The sequence below is a fragment of the Stylophora pistillata genome, chromosome 10 (assembly GCF_964205215.1).
Source record: "Stylophora pistillata chromosome 10, jaStyPist1.2, whole genome shotgun sequence".
In the NCBI taxonomy this organism is placed as follows: domain Eukaryota; kingdom Metazoa; phylum Cnidaria; class Anthozoa; order Scleractinia; family Pocilloporidae; genus Stylophora; species Stylophora pistillata.
The window spans coordinates 10,509,660-10,522,518 of record NC_142528.1 but is presented as its reverse complement, the minus strand read 5'-3'; the positions used below and the strand labels follow the sequence as shown (position 1 = coordinate 10,522,518).

The 12,859-nt window shown below is 38.6% G+C and overlaps 1 protein-coding gene across 3 annotated transcripts in view; it reads left to right on the top strand.

The window, feature by feature from the left end:
* Positions 1 to 12,859, top strand: part of LOC111321649 (uncharacterized) — a 25,774-nt gene extending 12,915 nt beyond the window's left edge. Inside the window, exons 1-4 of one of the 3 annotated variants that reach the window (XM_088736423.1) lie at positions 5,174 to 5,231; positions 5,343 to 5,422; positions 6,973 to 7,112; positions 12,543 to 12,859. In XM_088736423.1, coding sequence (XP_088592549.1) covers positions 6,973 to 7,112; positions 12,543 to 12,747 — 345 coding nt within the window. In that variant the 5' untranslated portion in view covers positions 5,174 to 5,231; positions 5,343 to 5,422 and the 3' untranslated portion in view covers positions 12,748 to 12,859. Of the gene's footprint in view, positions 1 to 5,173; positions 5,232 to 5,342; positions 5,423 to 5,596; positions 6,808 to 6,972; positions 7,113 to 12,542 lie in introns of those variants that run through there. The other 2 variants (XM_088736425.1, XM_088736424.1) reach the window with 2 other exon arrangements.

Below are 12,859 nucleotides of genomic sequence, written 5' to 3'. Positions count from 1 at the left end.
AAAAAGTTAAAACTTGAAAAAAAAACTGTAGGACAAGGAAATTGAAGATCGAATGTTTAGGAGGTTTTTTAACGAGGGGGAAGAGAAACGTGCCTAAAATCGGAGAGTTTGACGTATTTCCGGGACGGGGGAAAAAAGGTACGGGGGTGTATTTCCGATGGTTTATTTACCCTGTTTTAATCACACCAAAATTAGACCAAGAAGGTATCGATGTTTCTTTTGAAAACAGGTAAACATTGAGGGGTTAGCTTCTACACCTTGGTATTTTAATTATCAGGATTAGCATTGACAAATAAATATTTTCGAAAATACTTAAAGGAAACAAAATTTGTTTCAGCAGAAGGGCGAATGTCGCTTTGCTTTGAACTTGCTTCAGTGTGCTAAATACAACATTGTACCCCGTCTGTAGGCACAGCTTGCTAAATAAATATCTTTTTTGGGATGTAGACCCCAGGTGAAGATGGGAGAAAAATGATACAGAAAGGCACACCTCGTAATTCAAAGCTGACAATAGTTAATTTTAGATTATATTGTTGAGGTCCGGTTTATAGTAAACATAAAATGAGGCTTTAAAGTTAATCTTGCTGCTGAAGCAGTTTGATCAACTTTTCACCATACTTTTCCCGGGAATCACCGATTTCGATATAAATCCTCAACGATAAAATTCAACACCCGCAAGTGATCACTGAAGTATCCGTCGAGATTACGAAAACCACACACAGTTTAAACGAGATAAAATATTTTCAGTTAATGACGTTAATAGCTCCAAACATTCTTGACGTAACAGATTGGGCTGACGTTGGAATGCCGATGGGGAACCGAAAAACTGCTGTTGGATCCCCATTGAGGATCAATGTCCTGTCTAGTCTGGTTATGTTTCTAGAATGTTCGTGCTTTTTATATCCAACTGCAATACAGCATAACCCAGCAGGACACCTCTTCAAATTGCCAAAGAAGCCGTTGCTTTTCCATTAAGCACATGCCGCAAAAAAAAAAAAAAGAAAATCACGCTGAGCAAACTGACGACAAAGCCACAATTAGTTAAAAGAAAAAAAAATACTTTGAAATGTGCACAACGCACAGATACATGTTACCTGTTTGCAGTTAATCTTCTCTGCTAAGATTAACTGATAAAAATCTTCAAAATATGTTTCCTTTAGAGTGATCAGGTTTGACATCACGCCAAAAGTTAGCTAAAGCCAACAGCCACGGAAGATTTAGAGAATTATTTTCAAAATTAGCGTGACCGAAAGGTTGCCGTTGGATTTAAAAGAAAAGAAACAAAAACAAAAACCAAAAAAAAGAAAAGAAAAAAAAGGAAGAAAGGAAAGAAAAAAATGGATGTTGCATATGTGAGGGCAGTCTTCGCGAGAGCGCAAGAAAGAAATGAAATAATTTTTACTGAATTCGGTATACTTTCAGAAGATTTCCTGTAACACTAATCCGTGTTATAAAAGTTTACTTTCCGCAAATCTTCTTTGAATGAGATTTAATGATAAAGCTGTTATGCAAAGGTGCTCTTTTACTTGAAAAACAAATGTAAGACACGAAAATGTGTTTCCCACATACATTTATTAGTAGTCAAACTCACGTGTTTCTACATTCATTTAAAGTTTACGGCGCAAATAATTCATTTGATTACATATTTCTCTCCGATGTTTAATTCAAATGTGGCGTGTTCATAAGATTTTACACGAAATTCTTTGAGATTCTAATGATCAGTGTTCTTTGACCCTTTGGCGTGATCACGTGATGCAGCTTAAAAAAGCATTAAATAAACACTCGAAGAAAAAAATTGGGATAAAAACTGGAGTAAATAAGAATTAAAGTTTTGTAAAGGTTAAGAGAATACGACAGAAGGCACAGATTTATTCCCCTTTTTTTAGCATTTAATTAGCTCTTAGTGTCACAATGCCGGCTTAGCCACAAGTATTTTAGAGTGTTGATTGGTAATTACAAAATAAAACAGCTAACATGTTATAAAAACTACACACGGTGAGAAACACGATTTTGCTGGCGAAAATCAAACCTTTTCCCTATAGCGTACAGAAAAGCTCGGCAAATCTGAACAGATCGCCAAAACAACTAAAGTCAGTTTCTCGTCACAGTAATTGAGCCTCGAATCCAGTAACACTTCCAGACTAAAAATAGAGAAGTAGTACGAAAGGTCAATGTGATTCACAAGACCCCCTCCGTTAAAAACTTGAATTTCATAATCCCTCAGTGTAGCGTTCGTCTATAATCTTATTTGGCCAAACTGGAAAATCTAAAGATACAGGGAAGTGAAGACAGTCGGGAATGAAACCTGTTCGATTACCGTCGAGCCCGGGCTTTTGTCAATGTACTTTTCGTCGCCTTGCTCTCTTCTACTTCATAATTCGACGCGGATGTTTAGGGCTGGGGGAGTGGGGGTAGGAAAACGGGAAGTGGGAAAGTGGGGGATTGGAGTGGGGGAGGGAGCTTGTTTATATAACCCACAATAATTTTTGTGATATCTAAAAGGGGAATTGTCGAGGGAAGCCGAACGAGTCTGTACTTGAAAACCAACCTCAACATGACTAATAATAATAATAGTAATAATAATGATAATAATAATAGTAATAATTTGCCATAACCACTAAAAATTTACAAATATCATGTTAAAAGGCTTAAATGTCTGATAAGAATCTAAGAAAAGCTATTAGATACACGCTTCGGTTAGTAACGATGATGACAACAACAATAATAATCATAATAATTCGGTTCTCTAGGATCAGACTCGTATCAGACCCAAACTAACTTTAATAACAAAAACGACCTACATATAAAAATCGCGAAAGCAACTACTAGTTCGTATTGAAAGAATTTCAGAAAACGTGCATCGAAATTATCCTTATAAGAGTAATAATAATAATAATAATAATAATGATAATTATAAAAATAGAGAACATGCACGGTTTAACAAGATTTGGAAAGAGTTTAAGGCCTTATGCTGCCACAAGTTTAAATTGAGACTACTTTTCCTCCCGAAAAGAAGAAGGAACTAAGAAACTTCGGACAAGGGGACGGTCGACAATCTAACTTAGATCTAACCGAGATCTTAGGAATCGAAGTTTACTATGAAAATATGGAACGTTTACATAAAAGGTACTTAAAGGGCTCAGCGAATGACTATATTTTTTATTATTTATTTTCTTTGTGTTTATTTTCACAGCTCTAAGGCTCTAAAGCTAAAAGAGCTTCCTTGCTGCGCTGTGGATGTCATGTCAGGCAGTTAAGATCTGAGGCGTAGAACGAACATAGTTTGTGCCGTCGTCAACTTTGTAAGGTGGTCGCAATCGCTGCATTCTTAAAACAGTTTTAGAAGATAACAGTTAAAAAAGGTAGAGTTCCGGAAAAGAACACAAAGAGTTCCAAAAGAATCATTAGGCGAAGCCGAAGATTCTTTATTCATTTACTTATTGAGTTTTGCGATCTGAAGCTTGGGTGAAACCCCCTGAAGACCGCTTTATTGTCTTTAATCCAAGTTATGCTCCCGAAAGTATTTACACTGCAGCAGGACCCGAGCGCTGCAATTATCTAAGTTCCTGTTGATATGCTCTTCACCGTTAGGTGATTTCTTTGCTCTTGAAGCCAGAGCCCACCTCTCAGCTTTTAGTTAAATATCGTACACGATGACTAGATGAAATTAAAATCTAAATTGTTTAAACGTCTCCTAAAATAATCCCAGTTTCCTGTTATTAGTTGAAAGACAATGGACGAACCTTTCTTTGGGTTCTTGCGGTCTTCCGGTAGAATGGTCACACCTTATCTCAGAGGTGTGCGACCTTTATTGTAGCACGCATCAATCTCAAGTTTATTAAATGCTTGGCACGTATTGTGGCTATTTTAGTGAAAAACGTGTTTTGCTCAAGTATCAAACTTTTCCCTTCCTAAGCATGTGAACTTTAGAGATGGATCTTGTTGGTTCCGTCGGTAACGTTGAAGACTTTCTACAAACGAAAACGATATGATCATAAGCATAGACACAATTCTCACTGCTTTGACAAATTTCCCTCTTTGAAAATCCGAATAAAAGCGCTGCCGAAGTGCCTGGCAACAAGATAATTATCCCCTGAAAGGCTCCGGAACCCGAGAACGAAACGGAGCAGCGAGTAGAAGAATAGATCGGAAGCAATAAGGCGTCAAAAACTGCTATTGCAATACACAACCCTAACCAAAAAGTACCGTCTCATTGCCAAATGTATTATAACACCACTGGAAAAAACGAGATAAATTCAGAATCATTGATTCAGCGCGGAATGCGTACCCACGGTACTTTAGAAGCAGGCTTCTCTGAAATAGACCTTCACGGTCTTTAAAAAGATAAAAAGACTCGGCTCTTGGCCAAAATGAGCAAGGGTTTGAGACTGCCAGATAACTTGGCAAATTAATAATCATTTGTGACACCGCTAAGAGCCTACACGCCAAGGTTGAAGTCTGTAATAACCAAACCACTTTGAATGACATAATACTTACAATCATTAGGGGTTAAAAAAAGTAAGCCAATATCTGTAAGTATCAAGTAAAAGCGCCGTTTGTAATTACAAAGTCTAGTGGTTATTCTTCGCGAAATGAAAGTGAAGGAGTCGAGGTTAATTCAAATGAATAGATGCCGGCCGGCTTCTACATCGTAATGGCTCATTACATCCCATCGAGAGTGATTTATTGACTTTAAAATAGCGCACATGACAATGGAGGTACTCGAGGCGAACTATTAGTAGAGAGTCGAGTCTGCACATAAATTAGTGGATTTCTAACATAATTATTTCCGCTAATGACTCCGTGTAAAATGCTGTTGAAGAGAGAGAAACTTCTAGGCGTTTCTCTGGATATAGGAAAACCCTGCTTTCACTCCAACTGCCAGGAGAAACGAAAAGAGTTCGAGATAATAGAGATTTCGAGTTTATAGATGTTGGGAATGGAAAAAGCCTTTTCGATGACCTTGTTCGAGTAGGCAAAAAGTCAGTCAAGCGAGCTGCTGCGGCAACTGCAAAAGAAAATTATTTTTCTACTAATAAAGTGGATAAAGGACTCAAGAACAAAAAACGTTTCTAATTGTTTGATAGTTTGGTTTTATCGACTGATTTGACTTTGTAAACCGAATTGGTCGCCTAAAAAATTTCTAAAGCCGACGTCTCGAGAGTTAGCCTCCATCAGAGCGACGATTTTGCCGATTTTGTCGCTTTTGTTTTGCATCATACGAACACCTGGTAGGTTTTTTATGTTGTACATCAGGCATTTGTCCTTAAGAAGTAATGCAAATTAGATTCGACTGAGTTAATCGAGACGAATGAAACTAATTTAAAAACGACTTACCATAGCCAAGAATGAGCAGTAAAGATAAACGAAACTCTCCCACCAAGGGCTGCAAGAAACAGATGGTGATCCAAACGAAGATTTGGTAAGTTTCTCATTGATATCAAGTGGTTCGTGGTCTGAGTGAATGTATTTCCCTGATTTAGATCACAAACTCGTCTACGTGGAAGGTTTTTTACTCTAGGCATATTAAAATGAACTTTGGACGAAAGATTGACTCTTGAAAAGGAAAACCCAAATGTCTCCGTTTCCCATCCATTCACGGCAGTTATGATAAAATGTCGCCAAGATAACTTCAAATTAACCCTTTCAAATAGCAGCTGAGAGGAAAGTCAAACCGCAAAGGAAATTCAAAACAGAACTCAAACAACTATTATTTATTTCTGTCATGTCAAAAAAGTTTCCTTTAGCTAGCCGGGTTTGATTCATTCGATAGACCAGCTACGAACCCTCTTCCAGCGTGTTTGGTCGCGCGAGTCATTAGTGGCGGCAAACAAAGAAATAGCCCGGCGCAGCGTGAACTCTGGGAAGAGATGCGTAGTTTAAGGAGGGAATACGGACAAAGCTAAAGTTTGAACTCTGCTCAAGAAACTTCAGGTCGAAATAGACATTAGTAGGGCTGAAAAATGTATGCTTTTACCCCCAGTCAGCAGTAACTAGGAATCTGATCTCAGTCCGAAAGTTCTGCGATTGTCGAAGTTTTATTGACGTCAGATTTCCTAACTAGTACTTGTTAGGTACTTGATGGCAATTACGAGTATTTTTATTTATGGTATGGTTGTAATTTCGGTTGTCATTTCGACGAGAAGGCTTAAGCTTTCCAATACAACAGCGTAGAGGGATTTCTTTCCGAAACTATTCAATTTTTACTGTGATTTTGAAGGGAAAGAGCATATTCGGGTATTCACTTCAAGAATCTTCGTATTTAAATCTCCGTTCCTCTTGCTGAAGTCTATTGTCACATGCTTTCCACTCCCCTCCCATCCCCCTCATGAAATTCACAGCCAAGTTATAAGTATGTCTAAACATAATCCCACGTTTTTCCATGCCTTAGTTGTTACAAGTGTCATTGCTATCAAGTAGGAGTCTTAACTTAAACCTACGATTAACCAACGAAAGATAAAATATTATTTTCAAGTTGTGTGCAGCGATAAATTTCATAAAAAGTTGCGTCGTTTTCCACTGGCTCTGCCGAATTAAACACATCGCCACGAGCGTCTGAAAGCTGAACGGTAACCAAGGGCTTTGTGAGCGAGTTGCCATTCAAGGCATACCTTTTTTACTATGAAAAATATTCGCATATTTCCCGTCAGCATTCTGACCAACGCCGGCAGTGAACACGCGATCTTTGTTAATTCTGTCGGGGTCATTTCATCAGAAGTCATGCGAGATCACTTTCGCTAATTATAAATGAAGGAAGGAAACGTATGCTTCCAAAGGAAAAAGGGTTTTAAACACGAGTAAAAGAAGGTAAGAAACTATCAACTTATGGAGCTGACTAAATCTGAGCTGTATTGTAAGAAAATGAGTCAAAGCGAAAAAATCTGTCATGGTATTAGCCTTGGAAAGCTTCCTGAAAAAGAAATTAAGAGGAGGTCTAAACTTAAATACTGCACTTGTTTTAATTAAATTTAGATGATTATAGTCTCTCAGACGATACTCAAGGCCGAAGGAGCTGCAGATAGATGGCTTTATTATCGACTGATCGCCTTGGTATTCCTGAATCCGATACAAAGAAAAAAACTGCGAGGATTGGACAATCCAGCAAAGACAAGGTAGATAATTTAGATATCTGCGGTTGATCTGAGAAATCCAAAGAAACTCGCGTGAAATTGCTTGAAGCGATAAACACCATTAGGAAATACCCAAATTACCGCGCTGTTCACCTCTGACATATGTTTAGTGGTATGTGATATGATATTTGGGTGAATAATCCAGACCTGAATGTTAATATCGTCTTAAATTGCACGGCGGATTTTACGACACACCCACGTAAAATTCCTATACTAGTTTTATCGTTCAATGACACACGAATCCTGAATTAGTAGCACAATATCGAAAACCGGACAGTACTACATTCTAATCTCGTTGAGTTGATTATAAAGGAAGCCAATGGAGAGCTGCTTGCAAAGCCTTACACAGCGAATCACAAAACACTCTGTCGTTAACCTTGGGCACTTATCAACGGTGCATGAATCTTATCCGCATTATCAAAACACGACAACACTGGCATAAACAAACCTGCATCTTTTTCATTCTTAATTCAAATGACGGGTATAGAAAAACAGTAAACTCTTGACTGAACGACAGAACAATAGTTTTGTCCCGACAAAAAATGTCATCTCCTGTTGCTAAAATCGACTAATGTACTTGTCAGTGTGTAGGCATATATTCCTGTCTTCGTGTTACAAACCGAAGGGTTATAAAAGGTAGGAATTCCCAGAGCCTTTTAGCTGTCTAATTGGAACACCTCGAAACGTTCCATGATCAGTCCAAAACATATCACTCACAAACGCGCTCTGTCGACCATTTGACACGTTCCTTCCCTTACATTACTTTTTTTTTCACTTTGATAAAAATTGGCAATTCCCCATGCTTTCGCAATGGTGAGGTTTAAGTGCTATCGGTAACCTTTTTACGCAATGCTTACTTTAATTTAGTCCATAACAAGGTTAATAGACAGAGTTGACACCTGTGATAACACCAACTTCTTCACTAAGCGTGGGTTGAATCCTAAAAGGCACGTACGAGCGTGATAGTTTCTATGCAAGGGTAAGAAAAAAAAAACATTACATAACAGTAATTTTGTCTCTGGCTTTTCTGTGGCTCATTTGGCAAAGGATCCGAACGCAAAATCTCGCAGGGCACGGTAGGGCGGGGTTTGAAACCTCAATTAAAGAGGATTCAGTCAAAGGCTTCCAAGAAAACCGCCAATTATGGAATCACTGCAAATGCTGTCGGCTTCAGTTGACCCAAAGGAAACCAAAAAGCTAGAAAAGGGGAAATGTGTAGGCAGATCTGGAAAGATCGATACGTTGAATTTGATGAACTTGAAAATATCACCCAGTTGCTATTAAAGAAACGCCCCTTTTTGTAAATTTATTTTCTTTCAATAGGGTCGATGATGATTATACGGACGCTGGCCCACCAATTTGAAATCTGTAACTATGACTCAAACATGAATATCACTAAAATATCTTCTGAGCACAAACATAACTACGAACTGGAATTGAATTAAATACGAACTGAAACGCATCTTGTTGAGTGGCAAATTTGGAACACAAATAAAAAGTGGCCAGTAGGTTGATTTTCCAAGCCAAACCCTCCGCCGACCACAAATATGAAGACTTTCATTGAACATAGCTAGATAACGGTGAACTGTCTAAAGTAAACAGCTTAATTAGAAAATCTGGGAGAGAAACTGTTGCGGTTTTCCTGCACTGAATGAAAAATAAAAACCGAAAAAAAATGATGTTTACAATCGGCTTAATCGATGGGTTACCGCGCCCAGTAAAGGCGCGCGACAGTCAATTTTTAACCCTTCTGAAACAGTAATCAACCTTAACACGCGCTGGAGGGGAAATCTTAAGATATCATCGCATGGTGTGCTAGGGATGATGAGGTTTGCGGTGAGGAAAATCATTCACAAAATAAAATAAAATAAAAAAACAAACAATATGCTTGGATATGAAAGGCATCTAAAAGAAAAAAAATGATCATTCATGTGGCGTAGGAAAAATAAACGATACCTCAACCTCACAGGACGTAAAAAAAAAAAACATTTTATAACAGATCATATTCCTCGTCTCGCTGTAGTTAAGTTAAACTATTCCTTGGGCCGTTCCGTTTTGATAACCATTTAGGTCTTTAATAATACGGTTTATTTCAGTTCTCTTGTCACTTTGGTCAGTTTTTTAAGATAAGATTTAAGTAAACCTGATTCGCTAGAAGCTAGTTGTAAAATCTAATTTACAATAAGGAATAAAGAATGAAACTCTTAACGTTGTGCCTTACGCAACAACTAACGTGCTCCTTGACATTTAGCAATAAACTTTGCGCGAGTAACACATGCATAAGACATCAAACATGCTTTGCGCTCGTGACGTCTCGCATGTACATGCGTGATATATGCCAGTGAATCACTCGTACCCGTTGAAACAAGTGTCTGCAACACGAAGTACCATAGTTCTGTGATAGAAAGAGATGGAGCACGTTAAAGAAAAGAGATGAAACAACTTTCATTGAAAAAAAAAAAAAAAATTCTGTCCGGAATAGGCCAGAATGTAAAGTCAATGTCCTCTCAGCCGGCTAGACATGCGCAGCAGTAGGTCAGGAGAAGAGTGGTGAACCCGAGGGAAAAGTCACGCTTTCCTGACCTTCCATGAGTGGTAATACACTCATGGAAGGGCTTCTAAACCTTTACACAAAATAAACTCAATGGATCGGGATTTTATTGTAATTTAGAAACTCGAATACACTTCGCTTGGAAACGAGCTTTCCAAATCACCCCTCTCAGTCAACTGAAAATCTTCATTCCACTCGCTGGGAAATTTTCATCGAAACTATTCAATCCGGAACTTGCAGTCGCAGCAGTTTGGCTTCCGCTTTAGCCGTAAACTTTCAACGGTTTACCTAATCCTCATTTTAAGCCTCTTATAGTGATTCCCAGTTTGCACTTGCCTTCGAGAGCCGACAGATCCAGACACGCGCTGTTGCATGATAGTTTCTTTTAAAATCCAATAATATTTATCGTTTGTACAGCTTTATTTTTAGACGGAAACAGTAACTTAGGCAAGAAGTACGAGGATGGAGGAAAGATAAACCCGGATTTTGAAGAACTTCCAAATGTTGATTCTCCTTCCTCGCGTTAAGTTTGATATTGGCCATTTTACAATGTGAGAAGGGCCTCGGTGAATTTAACCACAAATAGGGGCTTCTCAGCTAGGGGGGCCCGATCTCATGACCGTATGCAAAAAAAAAGCAAATATTCGTAGTATTCTAAAGAGTTTCCGGTAATAATTAACAAGTTCTAATATAACTCGTGGACTTAACGAACATTTCCGAAAAAAATCGCAATTATGCGGAGGAGGTTGGATGAACACCACTTGAGTCACTACTTTTCAGATCAAATGATCTAAAAATTTTGATCTTATTTGCAGATTCCGTTAAATTTGCGTAGGACTTGACTAGTATAGCCGTGTTGTGAAATTAAAAGGTAATTTGATTATAATTTCTATCATTTCCGTGCAGTCCAAAGCCAAACCTCATGGGGTAAGATCCTTAGGATTTACTGCGTGCGGAAACCACGCATGGAAACACACTTGTGAAGTTGCCTGTGGGAAAAATTCAGAGGTAAAATAGAAAACTCGAAGTAATAAGAAAAAGGGAAAAGATTTCGAGCTTACGGGGAGACTAAACAAACAACCGTCTGCGAGTTTCGAGACAGTGAAAAGTTTGACGATCATTTTTTATTCCCGCTCTTTCCTTTTTTCCCCAAACCACGTGATTCCAATCACTTTGTGTAGAGTCAGAACGGAATAAAACGGTCCAAAATTTTTGTCTCTGTGGTTTCATACGAAATCCTGCGCCCAGGTTTGCACTACATGTTCCAGTTTCCTTTCTCATCTACGCCACTGAACTGAAATTTCTCGAGACCCTTATCACCTTGCACCGCGTGAAATTCGTTAAACATCATATCTGACATGTCATTCCTTAAAACAGACCCTACATTAGCTTAAACAACAGCTGGCTTAGGAAACTTAGCAAAATAACCAAATATATCATTCTTTTTTTATTGCCTATTAGAGGCAACAAAAAGAGAATGCTATATTTGGTTATCTTGCTAAGTTTCCTAAGCCAGCTGTTGTTTAAGCTGAGAGGAAAAACCTTAACACGCCATTCGTTAACGCAGACCCTGATGTAGGCAACAAAGAAAAGAATGCTACATTTGGTTATCTTGCAAGGTTTCCTTAGCTAGGTGTTGTTTCAGCTGAGAGAATAAACCATAAATTCAAAATATGAGATTCCTTTGTGTGGTGAGCCGCGCCGGGATTATTATCATTGTAACTTCAATCATGCTAACGTCTGCAAAAATGAGAACTTCTTTCATTAGCATAAGAAAGATAAATTTAGAAACCAGTATTGAAATAAAGGATGCCCTATCGTCTTGTTATGACCCTGGCACAAAGAAAAAATTCTGAATCCGCACGAGGAAACCAATATCGCATTCCGCGCTTCGATGATCTACCAACTGAGCTGCAGTTTACGGAGAGTTAGACCTGTACTAGATTAGCGTGTGACACGTGTCTAGCATATTGTCGTCAGCTTCGATGGTGAATCTTGGTCCGGAAGCACGTATCAATTGGATCGCGTCTACGGGGATTTCTTTAACGCATGATTCACTTGTTATTATGGTTAGCGTTCTTGAAGTAGGTCTAGATATATCAGAAAACGTTCAACGGGTTGCAATTTATAATGTCTAAACAGGTCTAGCTTATGTCAATTACCGCCAGATTTATGAACTGTCAAAACTGCAGCAGGCATAAATGTTACAAGCGTTGAACCAAAACTAGCAAACCTGTCAATAAACGTAAAACGCAACTAAAGAAAAACATAAAATCCAGTCTCTAGTTTCCTTAGTTGAGTGCCCATTCCCCCCCTTCCTTCTGACATGGGGAGCTTTGGAACTGTAGACAACGCCCTGTTACGCAAAACCCTTGGTTAAAACGCACAACAAAATTACCAAAGAAAATACTATTTTCAGTACAACTTCTGTCGCGCTACTGTGATTTACCACAACACCAACAAGTGCTTTTCACCATTTCATAATAGGTATTATATAACAAGGATTGCATGCCAACTGCCCGTAAATGTCTAACCTTCAACATTAGGTCAGAAATACGCAAATACGATTGACACGCGATTCATCGTAGCATTGTCGGGCTTATTCGAACAAGGTCATGCAAGGTTACAGTTGATTGATACAGCAAAGGAACGCTTGCTTACAAGAGGAAAATGTTTTTAACGCAAAAAAAAAAAAAGTTTGCTAGAAGTTTTGGACGTAGAATTGAGTTGATTTACGAGGAACAAGGCCGAAGAAGAGTGGCAGGTGATCTACCAATGAATTCCAGGTCCCTGAATGGCTTAGAATACAAATGAACGGAAGGATTTAACTTTGACACTAAACTTTAATTTCTCTGTTTCAGACGGTGCACCGAGAGACCAGGTGGCAGCTGGAGTCCTGGAGGCTTTTGCTACCAAACGAACCCTCCTTTTAGCGAAATAGCCTGCATGTTTTCAGAAAGAGAGGACTTGACATATCCCCAACTGGCACAACACTGCAAAGAGACGCCCAATTCACCGTGTCATTCAACTCTGACAGGTGTCGGCATGTTTCTGATGATATCTTGATCTAACATAATTCAGACTTTAACTCATCTGATACCAGGGAAATTAATTTAAGCTGAAATATAACAGATATAGAGAGTCGCCGCGCGACACACCTTCGGACACCCTAACCTTC